General features: G+C 31.7%; 1 protein-coding gene across 3 annotated transcripts in view; it reads left to right on the top strand.

Annotated features, from left to right (window-relative positions):
- LOC143044423 (integrator complex subunit 1-like) overlaps nucleotides 1–22663 on the top strand; it is a 44815-nt gene extending 22152 nt beyond the window's left edge. For 2 of the 3 annotated variants that reach the window (XM_076216435.1, XM_076216433.1), the window contains exons 24-45: nucleotides 244–411; nucleotides 719–830; nucleotides 1384–1542; nucleotides 3183–3431; nucleotides 3990–4111; nucleotides 4506–4568; nucleotides 6373–6436; nucleotides 6825–6913; nucleotides 9689–9863; nucleotides 10328–10457; nucleotides 10911–11186; nucleotides 11793–11880; nucleotides 12202–12428; nucleotides 13380–13506; nucleotides 14100–14233; nucleotides 15045–15234; nucleotides 15593–15717; nucleotides 16379–16578; nucleotides 17570–17640; nucleotides 18131–18222; nucleotides 20907–21016; nucleotides 21474–22663. In XM_076216435.1, the coding sequence (XP_076072550.1) occupies nucleotides 244–411; nucleotides 719–830; nucleotides 1384–1542; nucleotides 3183–3431; nucleotides 3990–4111; nucleotides 4506–4568; nucleotides 6373–6436; nucleotides 6825–6913; nucleotides 9689–9863; nucleotides 10328–10457; nucleotides 10911–11186; nucleotides 11793–11880; nucleotides 12202–12428; nucleotides 13380–13506; nucleotides 14100–14233; nucleotides 15045–15234; nucleotides 15593–15717; nucleotides 16379–16578; nucleotides 17570–17640; nucleotides 18131–18222; nucleotides 20907–21016; nucleotides 21474–21592 (3090 nt within the window). In that variant the 3' untranslated portion in view covers nucleotides 21593–22663. Of the gene's footprint in view, nucleotides 1–243; nucleotides 412–718; nucleotides 831–1383; nucleotides 1543–3182; nucleotides 3432–3989; nucleotides 4112–4505; nucleotides 4569–6372; nucleotides 6437–6820; nucleotides 6914–9688; nucleotides 9864–10327; nucleotides 10458–10910; nucleotides 11187–11792; nucleotides 11881–12201; nucleotides 12429–13379; nucleotides 13507–14099; nucleotides 14234–15044; nucleotides 15235–15592; nucleotides 15718–16378; nucleotides 16579–17569; nucleotides 17641–18130; nucleotides 18223–20906; nucleotides 21017–21473 lie in introns of all 3 variants that reach the window. The other variant, XM_076216434.1, reaches the window with a different exon arrangement.
- The last annotated feature ends 1457 nt before the right edge of the window (nucleotides 22664–24120 follow it).

The following is a 24120-nucleotide window of genomic DNA, read 5'->3' as shown; positions in this document are numbered from 1 at the left end:
CAAAGCTTTTAAAATTTTAATAAGTTTGTTACTGATGACAAAATGAAGGTCCAGTTCAATATTGATGATTGTCACTTTTACTGTTCAGGAGTTATGGTCCTTGTTCAGGAGTTATGGTCCTTGTGATATTGAAAAATGCCAGGACTCAAATAAATGTTAAAAAATCTGGTTTACTGTCACTTTGACCAGTCTTCTGTTCTTTTTTAAATTATATTTAATATTGTTGAACTGTTTCTTCTGTAGGATATGGCACAGCTAATAGTGGAGAGAAATACAATAATCAATCATATATTACCAGAGGAAGGGAGAGACAACTCTGCTGAGACACATCAAACACTCAAATCTCTTATCAGTCTGTATAATAATTATCTAAAGAAAGCTACAGAACCACAGAAAGAAGGATATTCTTGGGTATGTATAATGTCTTCAGCTATTACTACAGATTAAAATTTATTAGTAATAATTTATTAATTGGAAAGTATGGTTCTTGGTAGAAATTTGAAATGAAATCCAGGTTTAGAACACCAAACTTTTGGGGTGAAAGGGACCTGTAAAAAAGGATACTCAAGAAATGCTTCAAAGCAGAAAACAAACAAATTGGGAAAAAAAACAAAGAAAAGAATACAGTCCAGCTTTATATGAATTTCAGATGAAGAATATTCAGGGCCTGAAAACACTTCTTTGCAGTATCTTATTTTTTTTTTATTGTTTTTGGTAGTCAAACACCCAGGATCAGATCTTACTTCAATGGAAGGAAGGAGATTCAGCAACCATGCATATATTAGTGGTCCATGCTATGATTATACTGTTAACCTATGGACCTCCAAATTGTAAGTACTTATATATAACTTTTAAAGATTCACTTTATTTGAAACCTTATCAGGGAGGCCTGCATGTTATCTGGTCCTTCATTGCAAGTGCCAGTCAGAGTGTCTATTTTTTTTGGGCAAAGCCAACAAAATAATTGATTGTTTCATGTAAGATAGGCTAGATAGAGTCCAAAGTTCTAGAGTAAATAAAATTTCTGTAGACTTCAGTGTCTTCTGATATTGTAATGTTCATCACTGAAAAAAATTATATGGAGCAGATTTGTTAAAGCATATGTTTTTTAAGTGTTAGGCATTTAATCAGGAAAACAAGAAACTACATCTGGAAAACATATGACTAATTCCTTGATATTAAAGTAGTTCTTTGCACTTTTCTGCTGTTTTTAAACTGAAACGGCTTAACTTCGGTTGAAAATCATTGAAGGTTTAATGCAATAAGACAAACATATTGCATCAAGCATACTGAAAAGCAAATAAGTATCTGCAAAAAAGAATTTTCAATAATTTACATGTAATCATCTGCATTCCTGTTATTTCCCTATATTATTAAATGTAGGTGACAGTCAGTATAAAGAATTACTTGATACTTGGTTCCCAGAAGGCGGCAGTCCTCCCTCAGCCTTTCTGCTGGATACATCAGAAGAAGCTTTACTGTTACCTGATTGGTTAAAACTTAGAATGATCAGATCACATGTTCTACAGCTGGTTGATGTTGGTAGGTTTAGTGTATTGTCTGCATTAATTACATATTCATGTCATGGTGTTCCATGATTATTTGAATTATACATTTTTATTTTAAAACTTCACTTATCAGAAAGTATGCAATGGTCGTTTTTTTCTTTGTAATCATGAATATGCATGAGATATCTGCTGTTGAATGTTAACCAATCAACAATCTATCTATAAACTGATTGATGATCATGAATATGCACGAGATATCTGCTGTCGAATGTTAACCAATCAACAATCTATCTATAAGCTGATTGATGGTAGATAGCTATATTTAATGTATACACAACAAATGAAAAGAGACAACTGAGTTAATGGATGTTTCATGCTTTTCTTCCTTCCAACCTATTTGAAGGCTTCTGCTGTTTACCGTATTCGGCCGTATATAGTCCGCATTTATGTATAGTCCGCACCCCCTTTTCATCCCCTTAAAATTAAGAAAAAAAGTTTTGTAAAAAAAAATGTTTTTTAATTTATTTTTTTTTTTTTATATAAAAGTCTAGTTCTCTGAAGAAAAATCCATGTATTTTATAAAAAAAATAATTTTGTTTTATTAATTTCATGAAAAATTGTGAAATGGTAAAGCTTTCCATCAGGTAATTAATATTTGATAATTTTATAAAAGTAGTTATTAATCAAAAGATCCCTTTTAAAATCAACATTTGTCTAGGTATATCCAAGCTGATTTATAATTTAACAGAAATAATTTGAATATTAAGGGACAAAAGAAAAAGTTATCAAACATTTATCTAAATTAATTAGCAGTAATCAAAATTTTAAAACTATTTAATCTTATATAATCTTTTCATTGATCATGTTGTTTTGGCATGGGATTATAATATTTAACACCTGTCAAAACTTGACATCATTATTTAATTGCTACACACCCATACTTAATCCTTAATTACCCCTCTTGATTACCTATGCAGGATGTCACACCTTTACTTTGAATAATCAATTTTGAAGAGAAATTTTAAAAAAGAATAAGAATGAAATGAATTAAATATAATAAACGTCTCCAATATACATTATTAATGCAGAAAAAAAGGAAATTTTAAAAAAAAAAATTTTTTTTTTTTTATAAATTTTGAAAACTGTCTATAGTTGTGTATAGTCCGCTTACCTTGTACAAACTACATATTTAAGGAAAAAAAGTGCGGACTATACATGCCCATATATGGTAATAATGGGATGATCTGTGTATTTATACATGTAGGTGTAGTTTTATGCCCCATTTGATGGCATTATGTTTTTTCGGTCTGTGTTTGTTGGTACATCTGTCCTGCTTCAGGTTAAAGTTTTTGGTCAAGGTAGTTTTTAATGAAGTTGAAGTCCAATCAACTTGAAAATTAGTACACATGTTCCTTATGATATGATCTTTCTAATTTTAATACCAGATTTCACGGTCCACTGAACATAGAAAATAATAGTGTGAGTTGAGCATCCATGTTCTATGGACACATTCTTGTTTCTCATAATTTCATAGACTTCACAAAAATAAGTTACCCACAAATATTACTATCTATTCTAATGATCATACCAATAGCTTGAAATTTCCAACTTTCTGGATTGTTGCTATCACTGAAATATGTTTTTAATGTGTATATTTGTGTTAAATCTATACAGCCCTACAGGACATAGAACCAGGTCAACTTTTATTATTTATCCAGTCCTTTGGTATACCAGTGGAGAGTATGACCTCATTACTGGCCTGTCTGGACAAAGCAGTGACCCTTGACCCTGGACTGCTCGAGGAATCTGTAGAAGATAAACAATATATGGCTCAACTTATAGAGATACAGCACATGAGAGGAGCAAAAGGGGGAGAACTCTTCTATAATTTACTAAGACAAGGGGACCTAGCCACCAATCTTGGTAAGAAGTCTTATGAATGCATGTTAAAGGTATAATAATGATCTGTACCAAAATCAGTGGCTAATGTTATTATGAAAAAAAAACTTTGCTGCCAATTGAATGGATCAGAGTTGTGAATATTTCTTTCTTGGTGAAACTTGAATTTTATATAATTTCACAGTGGATTCTTAGGTCATTAAATCTCATAAAAAGATATTAAAAAAACTCTTAAAAACATTTCCTCAGTTAAAAAGATAAAAGAAATTTCCATGTGTTTAAGATACAAGTAGTATGAAGTATTTTATATTTATTATATTTAAATTTTTTGATTTCAAAGACATAACGTTTTATTTTCACAATTTTATTATCTTATATTATAATCTTTCTCAAAAGATCAGAATTACGATCATAAAATTAGCACACCTATTGTGATAATTCCTGCTGAACGGTACACTGTATAATAAACACTAAAAAAAATTTAGAAAAATAAGTTGTTTCTAGATTTTTCATATGAAAAGAATGGGGAAAGAAAATGATAAACTGTATTAAAAATAATGATAACAAAATCTGTGTTTCCAGCTTCCAAAGATGTAGAGATGAAGGATAAAACAGTTAAACAAAGTGGTTGGTGGCAGAAATCACATCTACATAAAACTACAGCAGCTTGGGATAAAGAACAAATTCAAACTCTCTTATTTAAGGTACATGTCAAACTTATTTTAACTAGATATTCACAAAATCTCTTGAATTATAAAACTATAAAATAGACATGATTGCTTCAAAATGATATATTTTTGCAATGCATGAATGACACATTTTGGACTGTCCATACACAAATGTATATTGATTGTATTAAATAACATTTTAGATAAATGAGTTTTAAATTGTGCAACGAGAAATTTACTAGTTGTTCACTGCTTTGGGGTTGCTATATCTCTTTTCATATGCTGTTTCTTTTAAATACACCAAAATACAACGTGATTCCTTGAATTTATGTTGGGCACATATCCTACAGATATTTTCTTTTTCAGTATTTGTGGCAGATTTAAAAACAAAAATCATTATAGAATGAGAGTTTAATTTTATTATTTTAAGGTATACTGTACAACTGGAAAAAGCTCTTCTGATGATCATAGGAACTACCAAACACTTCTCACAGTAAGTTTGAAAAATTCATAGTGTCTGAATTCTTGAAGTTTACTCCAATATAATTTTTAAAGATGATCAACAGGAACAGATTACTTTAACATGAATTTGACAAAAATCTGCATTTTGTTTAATAGTTAATAGTTTATTTCAAACCAAAAGCAATACAGCTTATAGGTATATGATAAATAAATATATCATAACCAAACATTTTAAATACAATTTGAGGCAAGGCTACATAGTATAAATCATTCAAAAGATTGCCATGCAAATTTTATATCTGTGGCGTATTTCAGATATTTTCCTAAATTAGACAATTCAGAGACATTCTTTGTTGACAATAATTGAACTAATTTAAAAACAGATGCATTTGTATAATAATACTTTTTTATATACAATTTTCTTATAATGTCATATTTTGGACATTTTAAAATAAAATAAAACTCATCCTCGATGTCACCCTGGTTACATAAGATACATAATCTTTCATTTCTTGATTTTTTAGTGAATCTACCATATTCAATAATTAATTTGTGTAAACACAGTCTATACTTAGTTAAAAATCTAATACGTTGTGGATTTAATTTTTTTGTCAAATAAAACTGCAATTGAACATTATCTACAAGACGTTTAATTTTATAGATAGTACATTTTGATGATGAATCAAAAAACATATTTCTTTCTTGAAAAAAATGGTCAATAAGCCTTTGTTTGAATAAAATAAAAAATGCTTCTTCGCATACAACATTCTGTGCATGCCCAAAACCTAAGCTAAGTAACATACATTTAACATAATAAACCCATGATGATTTATTTCCTAACTCATACTCATCATACAAATCATTATATATAGCACTAAAAATACAATTTCTCGTCTAATGGAAGAATTCAGTATTTTAATATTTTTATTTTACGAGATATCAATAAGGGAAATCTTCCCAACTCAGAATAAACCATTGCGGTAGCAGTCGATTTTTTAACATTCAAAATATTTTTATAAATTCAATATGAAGTTTTTCTATATCAGATGCATTATGAAAACTCCATATTTCACTTCCATATAATAAAACAGGTGATACATAGACATCAAATAAATACAATTTTGTTTGTACATTTAAACACATATATTTTATTTTACCATACAGCCTTGATAAGCATTTTCTGCCTTTCGCAGCAGTATTTAACTGAGTTTGATTAAACTTTGCATTGTAATGTAACATAACACCCAGATACAAATAATGATCAACAACTTCAATAATTTCACCATTATACAACCATTTTTCATCACTTCTTAATTTACCACCATTTCTGAAAACAACCACCTTAGTTTTGCTTGTGTTTACAATAAATTTCCACTTTCACAATAATTATGTAGTGAATTCAACATATTTTGCAACCCATCAATAGTCTCAGAGAATATATAAGGGTCATCTGCATACATCAATAAAAACAAAGAAAGTTCTTTTATGTCTACTGGTAGACATAAGCTATTAATAAACTCATTTTCAAAATCATTTAAAAACATTGAAAATAGTATGGGTGATAATGGTTCCCCTTGTAAAACTTCTTTTTCTACAGAATAAATGTCAGAAAATTCACCTTTAAATTTTACACAGCTCTAAGAATTATATAAAGATTTAATAACTGAAGAAAACTTACCACTTATACCACATTTTGCAAGCTTATAGACTTTGATCTTGTTAAAAATCATTGGCTTGGTCTTTTTAAAGTCATATCTGTAGCTTGTCTCTCAATGAAAATATAAGCAATCATATCTATAAGTTACTTATTATCAGTGTATATATCTATTTTTCAGACTATATCCAGGGCATCTAATATTTCAATAGTACAAAATATTGTTTCTGGAATTCTGGAGGTAAGTTTATTTGTAAAGCCACACTTTAGTTTTGAAATGGTGTCTCCACACGTCAAGTTTATTTTTTAAAACATCATTTAGATTTGTTTATCCCAATCCAAAAAAATAACCAGTTCAGGTTAATGCAATCTTTAAAAAAATGAAAAGGTAGATATGAATTCAAATGTCCATTATCATATAAGTAAATGGATTAAACAAAAAAGTAAACATCTGGATCTACTTTTTCTGTATTAAATGTTTTAAATGTAAGAAGAAAAAAGGACAAAATAAGAAAAATAACTGCATCTTAACAAGAAAAAGACACCATTTGTCTTCTATAAAGTTTGTAGAAACCTAAGAGAATTGAGAGACATAATTTTAAACTGGTTTTGTATTATTTTTTTTACAGCTAGCAGTTGGAGCAGAAAGAGAGAAGTTTATAAAGGGAATATTGACCAATCCAAAGTCATGTCCATTGTTCAAGATATTGATCTCACACAATGTAGGTTATTTATGTAAATAGTAATAGTTTTTTGGTGAAGGGAAATGTGGTCAGTATGGCATGACTTAAATGTACTTTAATTTCAATAAAGACACCCTATACCACAATGTAGAAGCCCTAATTCCGGTTAAATGTTTACCCTTACATGTGGAATTTAAATAAAAGAAGAATTCATCCAGTAAAGTAATCCACCGGATACAGAATAACTATTATCAACCACATACCAGATAACTTTTATCCTACAGGATCTTTATAAATACGTTGCAACTATTAATCCAGCATTCTGCCTCTAAAGAAGTTCTATGAAGGGCTAAAACAGGCCAGACTGAATCTTCTAGAGACTTGACTTATTTGACGTAATCCACTTTGTCCCATGGGGGACATAGGGGGACCACAGTAGCTTTCCATCTTTTCCTGTCCTTTGCTAGTTTCTTTGCTTCACCACATGTTTTCCCAATTTTCTGAAGATCCGATGTTAAATTTTTGCGCCAGGTGGATTTTGGTTGACCCTCTTTTATGATGGCCCTGAGCATTCCAATCTAGTGCCTGTCTTACATTTGTGTTGCTTTTACATAAAGTGTGTCCAATCTATTTCCATCTATGTGTTGTTATTGTTCTTTCTATTGGTTCTTGTCTTGTCCTTTTCCACAATTCTTTGTTGCTGACTGTGTTAGGTCACTTGATTCCAATGATGTTTCTTAGGCACCTGTTCATGAAAACTTGTAATGTTTTTGTAGATGCAGCTGTCAGTCTCCAAGTTTCTGATACATAAAGAAGGATAGATTTTACATTTGAATTGAAGATTCTTATTTTGATGTTTGTTCTGAGCTCTTTGCTCCTCCAGACTGGTTTTAGGATGCCAAAGGCTTGTTGAGCTTTTCTTTTTCTTGATTGGATGTCTTCTTCTGTCCCACCTGATGTACTGATGGCACTTCCAAGATATGTAAACTCATTGACATCTTCAACTTCAGCATCTCTCACTTTGGTTTTGTTAAGTTGGTTTGTGTTTACCCTCATAGAATTTGTCTTTTTAACTTTTATGTACAGTCCTACTTGTTTTGCAGTTGTTTCAAGGTTGGTTGCTTGCTTTTGTGAGTCTTCATGGCGATGGGAAAGCTGGCAGATATCGTCTGCAAAGTCCAGGTCTTTAAGGCATGAGTGTAATGTCCATTTAATACCTAAAGGAGTATTGTACGATTTCCGACTCACCCAATCTATCACTATCAAAAAAAGGAGAGGGGAAAGTAAACATCCTTGTCTGACACCAGTTGATACAGGAAATGGATCTGTCAGAGTCTCTGAATGGCTCACTTGACATGTAAAACCGTCATAGAGCTAGAGACTCTTACTATGTCATAAATATTTTCTGTTCATCCTACCAATGCAAAGAAACTTTCTCATCATTTCTATTAGGTAATGTCCTATTTTGCTTATTGAACAGAATGATTTCTGATGTTAAGCAAAGCAACTACATTTGTTATGGTTTTGTATATAAAATTATCAGCCATTTTACCCTAGTTCACACACTTCTTCTTTTGTTACATCTTCTGACATCAGAATCAGACTTCTCTTGAACTGAATTTTAATGTGCATATTGTTATGCGTTTACTTTTCTACATTTGCTAGAGTTATAGGGGGAGGGTTGAGATCTCATAAACATGTTTAACCCTGCCACATTTTTGCACCTGTCCCAAGTCAGGAGCCTCTGGCTTTTGTTAGTCTTGTATTATTTTTATACCCCCGCTTTAAAAAAGGGGGGGTATACTGTTTTACCTCTGTCTGTCTGTCCGTCCGTCAGTCCGTCCGTCAGTCCGTCCCATGAAACTTTCGTCACATTTTTCTCAGGAACTACACATCCACCCTTTCTGTAATTTGGTATCAACATTTATATATGTCAGCCATACCGTGTGATGCATTTTCAGATTCATCACTTGACAACTTCCTGTTTACCGAAAAAACTTGTATGATTTTACACATGATATCCAAGTTGAAAATTTTCGTCATATTTTTCTCAGGAACTACAATACAAGGATTTCTGAAATTTGGTTTCAGGATTTATATAAGTCAGCTATACCGTGTGATGCATTTTCAGATTCATCACTGGACAACTTCCTGTTTACCGAACACTTGTATGATTTTACACATGATAGCCAACTTGAAAATTTTCGTCACATTTTTCTCAGGAACTACAATACAAGGATTTCTGAAATGTGGTTTCAGGATTTATATAAGTCAGCTATACCGTGTGATGCGTTTTCAGATTCATCACTCGACAACTTCCTGTTTACAGAACACTTGCATATTTTTACACTATTAATATTATCCACTTGCGGCGGGGGTATCATCAGTGAGCAGTAGCTCGCAGTTTCACTTGTTAATTTTAGTTTCTTGTGTATAATTTGGAGTTAAGTATGGCGTTCATTATCACTGAACTAGTATATATATTTGTTAAGGGGCCAGCTGAAGGTCGCCTACGGGTGGGGGAATTTCTTGCTGCATTGAAGACCTGTTGGTGACCTTCTGCTGTTGTCTGTTCTATGGTCGGGTTGTTGTCTCTTTGACACATTCCCAATTCCCATTCTCAATTTTATTAAAACATGTAAAAGTATATACATGTCTATCCTAAATGTGCATGGCATTTTTAACTAACAATAAAGCAACCAGCTATCACTCTAACATGGTTAATGACTAAAAAAAACATAACAATTGCATAAATATTATTTCATTAATCAGAACCAATGGTCATTTAATTGATTTACATAATTTGTATTACAGGCAATTCTAGGACAAAATCTCAACATCTTAATGAAAGATTTATTTGAGGCTTCAAAAACTCTTAAAACTTCAGTGCTGACTCCTATCTTAATTAAATACCAGGATGCAAAACTTTCATGTGATCAAGACCAACCACAGCAGACGACACTTGGTACTGTTGACAGTATATTACAAGGTAGAAATTTCTTTATCGTAACATTTATTTGAACTCAATTTGACACAAAAAACGCTACTCAGTGAAATAAAGAACCATAATTGATAAATGAAGATTCCAGTGGAAAATGGGTATGATCATTGAAAATTCTGCAAATTTAAACTCAAACAATTGTAAACCCATGATTAACAGTGAATTCTTTCTGTGAAAAGTATCTTTGTATCCAAAAAAAAAAATCATTTGTCAGTTTACTTTTTAGTTCATTCAGGAACTTGATTTATTTAAGTATGAATTTGGTTCTATGGTTATATCAAAATTTATTATTGATTAAATGAGATCAAACCTAGGAGAATGTATGTTTTGGTCACAGCCGTAAGTTACTGTAATCATCGAAGCCAATGAAATTCTTAATAGATTTTAATAGATTATCCTCCATCAGTGGAAAGGGAATTTTGAATTAACTTTCACATGGATATTTTTTTCAGATATCAGTACAAAGGCAGAAGAGGGTAAACAGACCGTAGAAAGCCTCGTCAAGAAATGTATGAGAGATTTGATTAAGTCAGGTGATAATACCAAGGCATCAGAAGTGGCTTGTACATCAATACTACATAGGTAAATATTGTACACCTTTTATTCCAGTAAATGTGTTTATAATCCAAAATATTAAATACTGTGTACTCTTGGATTTCAATATCAGTTTGTTGTTTGAAATCCACAATATTTTACATTGTATTTTTTCATGTAGTAGTCTAGGGAAGCAAATAAATAAGCATAAAAAGGAAATTTCTGAAATACTTTTCTTCTGTAAAGGTGGAGGATTTAGTGAGATTTTTATGTAATGTGTTATTAAAAAGATGAGATTTGTCCCAAGAAAAGATCAAAATACTTATGGTTTTATCATTATTAAGGCACAATTTATTTTAAATGATCTGCATACCTTAATTTGATGTGTTAAATAAAGAAAACAATTCTTTAAAAGAACTACTAGCTCAAGACATAAAATTCATTTCTTCTTTCAAATGGAATATATAGTTTATCAGTATGTCATGTATATTTGTTTTGCAGAGAAAATACTCATCTAACCAAAGGAATGTCAACCTTGCTTGTTGATTGGTTAGAACTTTTAGATCCAGAAATTGTTCAGCTGGTTCCAGAGTTACAACAACAACTACTATTTGCTCAACAGCAGACAACATCAGAGATTACCTCCCCTTCTGGTCAATCACAAGTTACTTCCCCTGACAGTCGGTCATTCCTATTGGCATTGCTGACTCATCAAACTAGTTGGTCATCATTGCACCAATGTATCCATACTGTCCTGAAACGAGATCTTATAAACAGGTATGAAAATACATCATAATGTCAACTATATGATGGTTTTTTGGTTAGAAATTGTATGAAAGCTATTCATTTTGTGTCTAATTTTTCGGTTTGTATTTAACGTTTTCCTCCATTGATTTTTTTTTTTTGCAAACTTGATTCGCATAGGATTTTTCAATAAAATGCAGAAAATATGCTTTAAAGTATTAATGCATTGCGAAAAAACAAATATTTCATCAAATAAATTTAATATACAAGTCGGATATTGATATTCCTTTTTATATTGGATACAAATTTTATTAAGTCTACTGCAGACACTTTGTAGTCAAGGCGTTCAACTGAGGTACTATACAGGCGTCAAAAGGCGTCATTATGGAGTAAAGGGGGTGGCGTCAAAAGGCGTCACTATGGAGGAAAGGGTTAAGATAATGTTTACTAAGATTTATAACTTTTATAGAATAATTAACAGAAGATGAAGACAATTAAAATAGGAATCTCATTTTAGAAATGCATATGCATAATACAATTCTTTTTTATATTTGGCAAATAATTAAATATGGATTTTTAATATGTAATGCAGGGATGGTTCCATAAAGTGTGTTTATTTGTCATTGTTTTAATTTACAGCTATAACCCAACAGCGGTGTTAGATTTCCTTTGGGCATGCTTACAAATACCGAAGATCTGGAGAGGGAGAGAACAGAAGTTACCCAAGGTAGGCTTTATAAATTTTAGTGAAAAAATAAAAAAAAGAACACTGAAAAATTATTAAGGAGGTACATTTATAAGACAGCAAGCACCACATCAACACAAACTAGATCTAGAGATCCAAATATACTACCATAGCAATAGACAGATGTTTCAAAATCTAAAGCTGTAAATCACCCAAATTTCTATATTATTAATCCAACTTTTTCTACAGTTTGTCACAGCACCACCTTCAACAATGAGAAAATCCCATATGTTATAGTAAGCTTTAAAAGGCATTGACATAAAAAGTTGAAACAATTCATACATTACAATAATTTTATTTCAGAATCATACACTAGAAGATGTTTTAGCTTTGATGCCACAACATGTTATATCTGTGGTAGAGTTCATAGTTCAGGAAGTTGGCATGGTAACAGGCAAGTCAGTAGATGGCAGCACCTCAGAAGACAAAATTAGACACAGGAGTAAATTATTGATGTCCTGTATAGGAGAAAATGATATGTCTATGAAATGTGTCATAAAGCATGTGGTTACAGCTATTCATGATAACAGGTAATATATGTAGGGCTTTTTTGGAAGTTCTTTTAGTGCTGTACTAAAGGTTATTCATTCGTTATTAGAAATAAGAAAATGTGGTATAAGTGCCAATGAGACAACTCTCCATCCAAGTTGCAATATGTTAAATTAAACCATTATAGGTCAAATGACTGCCTTCAACACAGAGCCTTGTCTCACTCCAAACAGAAAGCTATGAAGGGCCCAACAATGAATACTGTGGATTCATTATTATTCATTGGATACCAATTTTCATGGGTTTTGTGGGTACAGGTGAACCATGAATTCAAATGAAATAATATATTTTCAATAGACTTTGTATACAGAAATTGACAAAACCACGAAATCAAATATCCAGGAATATAAGTTTTCAGCAATCCACGAAAATTGATACCGACGACAATAACTGAATCCACAGTAGTTTAAACCAATTAAAACAGGAAAACCAATGGTTATATTGTAATACATAAATAGCGAGAAATGAGAAACACTTATTAACCTCTCCGACAACCACTGAACAATAGTCTCCTGACTTGAAACAGGTGCATACAAATGCAGTTAACCTATTCTGTTGCAAATGGTAAATTAAAAAGTGTTAACTGCATTGATATTGTGAAAGATGCTATTTAAAAAAAGAATAAGTAGGTGATGGTCTGCTCTGGTTGAACCAAAGTAAATCTAAGGTTTGACTGGTGTAGTTTTACATTAGGAATTTGTAGTTAAAAAGTTTAACAATTTTTGACACAACAAAATGAAAGAATTACCAAATTTCAACGACTAAAAGCTTGCCTCACATTAGTTAATTAATTTACCATTTTCTTGCTGAACCTCTATCACGATAACAAAAGCATGGAGAAAAAATTGCTTGTGGTAATATTTTAAAATATGAGTGACACGCAGGATAGACTTAAACATTTTAAAAATACTTCTCTTATTGTTTATCTATAGATACAAAAGTATTTATGAACATGTTCTGATGGAGTTGTATTCCCAGTGTCCTAAGATATTGTTCCTGATGGCCGATTCAGCTGTTTGTCTCACTGATATCAAAACATCACATACATTTGTCACTCAGGTAAGTTCAAAACATTACATACATTTGTCACTCAGGTAAGTTCAAAACATCACATACATTTGTCACTCAGGTAAGTACAAAACATCACATACATTTGTCACTCAGGTAAGTTCAAAACATCACATACATTTGTCACTCAGGTAAGTTCAAAACATCACATACATTTGTCACTCAGGTAAGTTGTCACTCAGGTAAGTTCATTTGTCACTCAGGTAAGTTCAAAACATCACATACATTTGTCACTCAGGTAAGTTCAAAACATCACATACATTTGTCACTCAGGTAAGTTCAAAACATCACATACATTGTCACTCAGGTAAGTTCAATTAAAAGTATAAAAAGAATAAACTATTTGTTTACAGTATTGAAGATTAAAAAAGCAATGACTGGATAAATCAAACTCATAATTTTTCCACCCATGTAAATTCTGGGATTTTTGTGTAGAAATTGTTTTTTGTGTTTGTATTTTATTTTTATCCAATATGACATAGTAATTGAGTCAAAGATAATTGAAATAATGTTCATGCCCTTTTATGAATTGTATCATTCTGCGCTAGTTTAACTTAAGTTAAGCAAAATAAATTCTTCTTCAGGTGGATTTGGTTTCACATAGACTTCTAACTGGTCTAGGAGAGGGTGGCCACGGTAGAAGGGCTGAAGAAAGAATGTCTGATGCCACTCTAGCATTAAAGAAATTAGCGGCTCAACATCCTGTGCTGTTACTAAGGTAAGAACAGGATAGGAATAAGTATGATGTATTGTTGTATTCATAGGCTCCTTTTTGTCTTTTAGCTCTTCAATACACCTTATTGCTATTCCCGACAGACCCGAGAATCTACCCCACTTGAACTATTGACGCCATACAACAATCACTTTTCCATTTTGGTGTCAGATAATATATATTATGACGTCAAAATTTTACAGGAACCTGTGTGATGTCCAGTTATGGTGGAAAAATAGCCATAAGGTGTATTCTTTTACACTCTTGACTTTTAGAAGATATATCAAGAAAAATGCTTCTGACACATAAAATTTAAAAAAAAAGTTTTTGGTTGAGGTAGTTTTAAATGAATTCCAATCAACTTGAAATTTAGGACACATGTTCCCTATGATATGATCTCTCTAATTATAATGCCAAATTAGAGTTTGGAGACCAATTTCACTGTCCACTGAATATTGAAAATGATAGTATATGTGGGACATCCATGTACTATGGACACATTCTTGTTTTAATTTTGTTTACTTGATTATTTTATTTTCCAATTTAATTTGATATAAATGGAAGAAATATTTTTTTAGGAAACCTACATGCACTCATTATTTGCATTTAATGCTAAAGATAAGTAACAAGCATTTGATATTCACCTAAAGAAATCAGATTCTTTTTACTCTGTTAAAGTTCATACAAGAGTTTTTGTTTTTCTTTTCTGTTGAAGATATGCACCTTTACATTTAGTTTTTTTTTATTTCCCTTTTTTTTTATAAATCCTGCTTTCAAACTATAACCACCTTAAACATTATGTATAACTTAATTTCAGACAATTACCTTTGATAGCTGCCTTACTGAAAGGTAAAACAGAATTCAAATTTGGAGAGATGAGACATAAGAATTATGTGACAATGTTTACACATGTGCAAGCTTTGTTAGAAAACCTACAGCCACATGTGTTCAGTAAAGATCTGATAGCTCTAGAGGACATCATCGGATCATATTTCTCTTTGATTGAGGTAAGTGTACACAGGGGAATAATCAGAATTATTTGCAACCAAATGATGATTGTATTCATTTATACATTTGATTTTATTTAAAGTAGGTTGCTCTGACAAAAGTTTAAATCTATATTGACATAAATTGATTTTACATTTAGTGCATATTTTCTATAGTACTGGTAAGTGTCTATATTTTGTTCAATTTTTCACTGAAATAAATTTAAGGTTAATCAGGCCAAGAAGGGCTGACAGATTATTTGAAATCGTAAATTACATCTATTTTAACTCTTGATGATTTTATAAAAATATAAGCAACATGCACACTACTTTTTTCAGAACAATTACACCATTAATAATATTACTGTATTTTTTTCAGAATCATGGTGACCAGAAAGTGTTGATGCCAATTATTGCCAAGTTTATTAGATTTCTGAACAAGTTTGTAACCAGTCAACCTCAAAAGTCTGTTGTCTTGTTACAGAAACAAGTCAAATTATTGAGGTAGGTGTGTCATTACTGCCAAAAATAAGATCATTTGTCAAATTATTGAGGTAGGTGTGTCATTACTGCCAAAAATGAGATCATTTGTCAAATTATTGAGGTAGGTGTGTCATTACTGCCAAAAATAAGATCATTTGTCAAATTATTGAGGTAGGTGTGTCATTACTGCCAAAAATAAGATCATTTGTCAAATTATTGAGGTAGGTGTGTCATTACTGCCAAAAATAAGATCATTAATCAGTCAACTCTGAAAATGGACCTGAAAAAACACGTAATTGATGATTATATATTGGAAAAGGCTTGGGATTTTGTATTCTATTGCTTATGCTTGCTTACTCATAAGACTATTTTGTTTTCAATGAAACATATTAAAATTGTGATATTTTGTAAGAATGTTATAACAAATTCTGTTGCTGTTTCATTCTAAATATGAGTTGGAGGTTCTATTTATTACAGCATAATTTAAAAGCTCCATTTATTGTTCAACAAAATAAGGAAAGTTTAAGTATCATTTATGTCATGTTGTCATTTATTCCACAAAGAAAAGTATGTGTTTCTTGTAAGTGAACTTTAAAATATTTTCCAATGTTTAATGATGAAAAATCTATTAATGTTAAATTTGTTAAAATATATTGTCTAAACATATGTCAATGTTTTTCAGTGATGTATCAGCTCTGTACCCTGATATGGCTGGCCTAAAGTCATTATTAGCAGGATTGTGTCTGCCTACACAAGACAAGGGAGGCGACTCTCCTGTGCTGTCTGTATCTCCAATACCTGTCTTACCACAGAGACCTACATCACCCTACACAGCCAGTCAACTGGCTCCTTTTGTTAAAAAATTCAAGGGAACCAGTCAAGGTTAGTAAGAAAATAATGATTTTTTTTCATAATGACGAGAGGGGTTTACGACTAATGTTTTGTGAAAATTATTTTGAGTGTCTTTATGCATATAAATTCTTAGTTAATCATATCAAATAAAAAAATTGTAATTTTCCATCAACATGACCAATATGAAAGCAGTATGTTTACAATATCTTGCAAATTATTTTCTATGGAATCAGTGCATATGCTTTTATAACCTTATGTCAATTACTTTGAAATGTAACCTGTATACAAATTATATTTTTGAGTTTTATGGTATAATCACCAAATAATAATGTAACCTGGATTTGTTTTTGTCTCAATCGATTTATGACATTCGAACAGTGGTATACTACTGTTGACTTTATTTATTTCTATGAAATAGTTGACAAAATATGATTTTTTTTTGTTCAGCTCATTTTTATGCCTCATATATTATGCCCCATTTATGGGTATTATGTTTTTTGGTCTGTGCAACCTTTCATTTGTCCATCTGTCATGCTTCAGGTTAAAGTTTTGCTCAAGGTAGTTTTTGATGAAGTTGAATTCCAATCAACTTGAAACTTAATACACATTTTACCTAAAATGTTAATGCCAAATTAGAGTTTTGACCCCAATTTCACGGTCCACTGAACAAAGAAACTTATATTGTGAGTGGGGCATCGGTGTACTATGGACACCTTCTTGTTTTATTTAGTTTTATTAAAATTTTGCATTTCATTTAATTTAAGCACAAAGTAAAATAAACAAAAAACAGAACTCCAGGTAAAATTCAAATCAGAAAGTCCCTTATCTAATGTCAAAATCAAAGGGTCAAACACAAACTAATGGAAAACATCCACCATATTGGTGACTTTGTATTTCGTTATGTAGAAAAGGGTGGATTTGAACTGGTTTTATATCTATCTAAACATCTCACTTATTTGACAGGTGCATAAAATTCCATTATATATATATTTTAATTGTCTGTTTTAAAATCACTTTTCAGATGTTTTAGAAGTACTGAAGGAATTAGATGAATTCTCTAAGAGAAAAGTTGATATCTTAGAAAATTTTATGGTAAGATGTAAAATATTGTTCGATCAGAAAATAAATATTGTAAAAAAAAACAATCCAAAATGAGAGAACAAATTGATCTAAATAAACTTACAATTTGATAATTTGTATTTTAGGATAATAACAGAACAAATTTAATGTTGGATTTTTATATGACTGAAGAAAATTTTTTAAATACGGCCATATAATGCTTGGACAATTTGGTTATTGTCATCAAAAGACACAGACCATTTTGATTTTCATTGTTTCATCTTGATCAAGATTATGATAATATTTTAAAGTATAAAGACTTTTGTAAAGCTGTTTTTAAAGTATGTAACTCAGTGGCGGATCCAGCCATTTTAAAAAGGGGGGTTCCCAACCCAGAGTAAAGGGGGGGTTCCAACTATATGCTCCCATTCAAATGCATTGATCGGCCGAAAAAAAGGGGGGGTTCCAACCCCCGGAACCCCCCCTGGATCCGCCACTGTGTAACTCCATGATTGTTTTTCAGGTTTATTTAAAAGTAAAAGTATATGACAGCAATGATCAAATAAGGAATACAGCATTTAATTTAATCATGAGACATGTGAGACAAACCCCCAGGTAAGACATTTAGTTTTAGTCAACAAGCTCATAGTTACAGATTATAGTTGGTCATCTCAATGAGATCGATTTTATCGCTTGATCTGGGACAGTGAAGGTGAGAAAAGCAATCGAGTTGAGATGGACATAGTTACAGATTATAGTTGGTCATCTCAATGAGATTGATTTTCTCGTTTGATCTGGGACAGTGAAGGTGAGAAAAGCAATCGAGTTGAGATGGACATAGTTACAGATTATAGTTGGTCATCTCAATGATCTTGATCCGAGACAGTGAAGGTGAGAAAAGCAATCGAGTTGAGATGGACATAGTTACAGATTATAGTTGGTCATCTCAATGAGATGGATTTTCTCGTTTGATCTGGGACAGTGAAGGTGAGAAAAGCAATCGAGTTGAGATGGACATAGTTACAGATTATAGTTGGTCATCTCAATGATCTTGATCCGAAACAGTGAAGGTGAGAAAAGCAATCGAGTTGAGATGGACATAGTTACAGATTATAGTTGGTCATCTCAATGAGATGGATTTTCTCGTTTGATCTGGGACAGTGAAGGTGAGAAAAGCAATCGAGTTGAGATGGACATAGTTACAGATTATAGTTGGTCATCTCAATGAGATTGATTTTCTCGCTTGATCTGGGACAGTGAAGGTGAGAAAAGCAATCGAGTTGAGATGGACATAGTTACAGATTATAGTTGGTCATCTCAATGAGATTGGTTGTCTCGCTTGATCTGGGACAGCGAAGGTGAGAAAAGCAATCGAGTTGAGATGGACATAGTTACAGATTATAGTTGGTCATCTCAATGAGATTGATTGTCTCACTTGATCCGGGACAGTGAAGGTGAGAAAAGCAATCGAGTTGAGATGGACATAGTTACAGATTATAGTTGGTCATCTCAATCAGATTGATTTTCTTGCTTGATCTGGGACAGTGAAGGTGAGAAAAGCAATCGAGTTGAGATGGACATAGTTACAGATTATAGTTGGTCATCTCAATCAGATTGATTTTCTTGCTTGATCTGGGACAGTGAAGGTGAGAAAAGCAATCGAGTTGAGATGGACATAGTTACAGATTATAGTTGGTCATCTCAATCAGATTGATTTTCTTGCTTGATCTGGGACAGTGAAGGTGAGAAAAGCAATCGAGTTGAGATGGACATAGTTACAGATTATAGTTGGTCATCTCAATCAGATTGATTTTCTTGCTTGATCTGGGACAGTGAAGGTGAGAAAAGCAATCGAGTTGAGATGGACATAGTTACAGATTATAGTTGGTCATCTCAATCAGATTGATTTTCTCGCTTGATCTGGGACAGTGAAGGTGAGAAAAGCAATCGAGTTGAGATGGACATAGTTACAGATTATAGCTGGTCATCTCAATCAGATTGATTGTGTCGCTTGATCTGGGACAGTGAAGGTGAGAAAAGCAATCGAGTTGAGATGGACATAGTTACAGATTATAGCTGGTCATCTCAATCAGATTGATTGTGTCGCTTGATCTGGGACAGTGAAGGTGAGAAAAGCAATCGAGTTGAGATGGACATAGTTACAGATTATAGTTGGTCATCTCAATGAGATTGATTGTCTCGCTTGATCTGGGACCGTGAAGGTGAGAAAAGCAATCGAGTTGAGATGGACATAGTTACAGATTATAGTTGGTCATCTCAATCAGATTGATTGTGTCGCTTGATCTGGGACAGCGAAGGTGAGAAAAGCAATCGAGTTGAGATGGACATAGTTACAGATTATAGTTGGTCATCTCAATGAGATTGATTTTCTCACTTGATCTGGGACAGCGAAGGTGAGAAAAGCAATCGAGTTGAGATGGACATAGTTACAGATTATAGTTGGTCATCTCAATGAGATTGATTTTCTCACTTGATCTGGGACAGCGAAGGTGAGAAAAGCAATCGAGTTGAGATGGACATAGTTACAGATTATAGTTGGTCATCTCAATCAGATTGATTTTCTCACTTGATCTGGGACAGTGAAGGTGAGAAAAGCAATCGAGTTGAGATGGACATAGTTACAGATTATAGTTGGTCATCTCAATCAGATTGATTTTCTCACTTGATCTGGGACAGTGAAGGTGAGAAAAGCAATCGAGTTGAGATGGACATAGTTACAGATTATAGTTGGTCATCTCAATGAGATTGATTTTCTCACTTGATCTGGGACAGCGAAGGTGAGAAAAGCAATCGAGTTGAGATGGACATAGTTACAGATTATAGTTGGTCATCTCAGTCAGCAATATCAAAGGAAAATTTTTAAAAATAGCGATAAATTGGTTTATTTACAAAGTATAATTAGTAAATCAATAATAAAAAAATCTTTGGTGACATTTTTTCTTGAGATTGTAATAATGCTTGAAATTATCTTAAGATGAACATGATATTGATAATGATTGGCAGTGACAAAGTTATGTTTAATGGAGTGGAACACAAAGTCTGATGGGATTTTGGTGACAATATTTACATACAGGGGGCTGGGGGATGAATTTTTATTTCATGAACATAATTGTGATAGGATTTTTCAAATAAAACACATCAACAATTTTTGTATATTTTTCTTCAAAATTGTTATTATAAGAGAAACTGAATGCCAGAATAAAATTACAAAACATGTTGAGTCTGCGATTATACAAATCGGTATATTTTAATTTTGCTTGTTATTTGATTTATTGCAGTACTGCTATCCAGTATGTCGGTCTATATTTACAATGTTTAAACAGCAATAATCCTGATGTGGTCACAAGTGCGTTAAAAATACTGGCAGAGTTCTGTGTTCTTTGTCAAGGTAATATATACAGCAATAATACAACTTATACATATACATAAATGACATAGAGAAACATAACATAGTTGACAATATTGAGACATTAACCTATCAAAAGAGTGATTGACAAGTATGTAAATATCTGAAGCCCAAATCATATGATAAGAGGTTCAATTAAAAAATAAGGAGATGTATGATTGCCAATAAGGCAACTACCACAAAAGTTCAAATAAAGTGGATGTTAGTAATTAGAGACAAATGTAAGGTCTTTAAAACCATTAAAAAACACACAATATAGTTAGCAATCTTTATGCCAACAAAGCAAGTATTAAGCAAAATAAAAGAAATAATTACTAGTAAATGTTAAAGAAAGAAAGAAAAATCACACTCACCACCACTGAATTATATCTTCCTTGTTTTAACAATTCTAAAAATTCAGAACTTGACAGTTAATATTGATACTTTTATTCTATTTCAGATCAATCTAATTTAATTCTACAAAAAGCCTTTATGGTAGGCACAACAACTTCTTTAGATACAGGTTCATACATCACAGAGACATTACAATTACTTAATCTTGACCTGATGAGTAACTGAGTACCTTGCATCAGAGACATTACAATTACTTAATCTTGACCCGATGAGTAACTGAGTACCTTTCATCAGAGACATTACAATTACTTAATCTTGACCTGATGAGTAACTGAGTACCTTGCATCAGCGACATTACAATTACTTAATCTGGACACGATGAGTAACTGATTACCGTACATCAGAGACATTGCAGTTACTTAATCTTGACCTGATGAGTAACTGAGTACCATATATCTTATTGACTCAGTTAATCAATCAGAACCTAAGATTTTCAATGTTTATTCTGAGAAGGGAGTCACATTATCTGGCTTATAATATAAGCTTCATTATAGGTTTTTAAATTAAATATCTCAAGTTGTTAATATTCAAACATTTTGTCAATTTTTATGGTAAGAGCAATTTTGTAAGAAAACTGTCATGGGAAGCAACTGTTAGGGAATGTGTAATACCACCTTTGATTTCCCCCAATTTGTCTTTGTTAAATTTGCACTTTTCCAAAAAAATGTTCAGAATTTATCTTTATTTCAAATAAAGAAATATTTGGCACAAGTTTTAGTTCATATGAAGGATTTTTTTCAAACATTCATTAGAGCCTGAAAAAAATCTATTATGACTATAATTGGTTTATTTAGTATCTATCATTTTGCAGTGTTAAATTTTTACAGGGATACTTGATGGAATGCTGTACACAAAGTGTAATTGTCAAAAAGCAATGTGCAATAATAAATCAATTTGAGTGTTAAAACAAAAAAATAAAGAGTATCTACCATTTAAATAGTGTGTAAAAAAAACACATTGCAAATCCATCTTAAGTGAGCTTGTGTATTGATTGCTAAGTGATTATTTATCATTATGTCATTGATAAAAATGTGTAGAATGTATATGGTGACTTTACCTGAGACTGTTTAAATTCACCAATTAAGTGTCTGAAATGGACAGGTTCGATCCACATGCAAAAACTAAACCTTTTCAAATGATGATGATGTTAATTGTTAAGTGCTATTATTCGTATAATTATAATGCAAGATATTCTTTTGTTATGGCTTTTAAAGCAAATAAAACATTTAAAAAGTGTGTTTTTGTTGTCTTGTCTTAGCAGTACTTATTTCATTTTACACTTAAATAGATGTTTAATTCCTTCATCAAGCATGTTCATGCAGTCCATGTTTTTGTGAGATTGGTCAAAATCTTAAATGATTTTGTTTAGAAAATGTACATTTTCGTATTTGTTTTTTCGATCATAATTTTGTTCATAAACAAGGCCATGAGTTTTCTCCTTGGAATAGTTTTACATTTGTCATTTTGGGGCCTTTTATAGATTAAGGCAACAGTAGCATACCACTGTTCAAAAGTCATAAATCAATTTAGAGAAAACAAATCTGGTTTATAACTGACATTGCGGTATATTGCTCATTATTGAAGGCAGTTGTTGTAGCCTATAGTTGTTAATTTCTCCATCATTTGTGACGAAAGATACCAGAGGAACAGTTAAACTCATAGATTGAAAATAAACTGACAATGCCATGGCTAAAAATATGAAGAGTTATCTCATTGGCAATCTTACCACATCTTATTTTGATATATTTCAACATCTCAAATTAAAGTGAGTTAGGGACAGAAATTTAAGCCTTATAATAAGTTACTAAAAAGTAAAATCATAAAAATACATAACTAGAAAAATTCAAAACGAACTAAAATACATCAAACAAATGGATAACAACTGTCATATTCCTGACTTCGACAGGCATTTTCTTATGTAGAAAATGGTGGATTAAACCTGGTTTTATAGCTAGCTAAACCTCTCTTTTGTATGAGAGTAAAAAAAAATGCATTATATTGACAATGATGTGTGAACGAAACAAACAGATATAATAGGTAAAAATGTCAAAAATAGGTGTACAGCAGTCAACATTGTGCTATAATCTTAATCACTATAAAAACTAACAAATATGTAACAGAAACACAAAAAGGTATATAGAAAAAGCAAATAGCAAGAATTCAAAAATCTACTATAGCACATTAGCATAGTAACAGGATGTATAAGTACTAAGACACATCACATGGATATAACCAATAGTAGACTAATAAGTAAAAGTTATATTAAACAAAACAAATGAAAAATACAATAACACATAATTAAGATGATAAACAACGGTAGTACCCAGAATCCAAACTTCAATACAATTGTGTACTATTTGTCACATTGATACTGAATATTTTTTTTTCTTTGACTTACCCATGGGTCATCAACTTTCTACTCAAACACTGGTGACGTTTACAAAGTCTTGAGTAGCAGCTGAAAGCTCTGTAACTTCGATTAAGTTGGTAAATGAATATAAAGGCAATAGTAGTTTACAGCGCTGTTCGAAAGTCATAAATCGATTGAGAGATTGAACACATATCCCATATGCAGTTGAAGTTAGTATATTACTACTAGGTTGGGAAAAATTGATAATTTTCAAAATTAAAATCGTCTCATTTGTCATAGATATGGTACTGCCATTACCGTGTATGTCATATTCGAGGTATAG

This window comes from Mytilus galloprovincialis, chromosome 9 (assembly GCF_965363235.1).
Source record: "Mytilus galloprovincialis chromosome 9, xbMytGall1.hap1.1, whole genome shotgun sequence".
Classification (NCBI taxonomy): Eukaryota; Metazoa; Mollusca; class Bivalvia; order Mytilida; family Mytilidae; genus Mytilus; species Mytilus galloprovincialis.
Note: the sequence above shows the minus strand (reverse complement) of the source record. Positions and strands in the feature narration are given on the sequence as shown.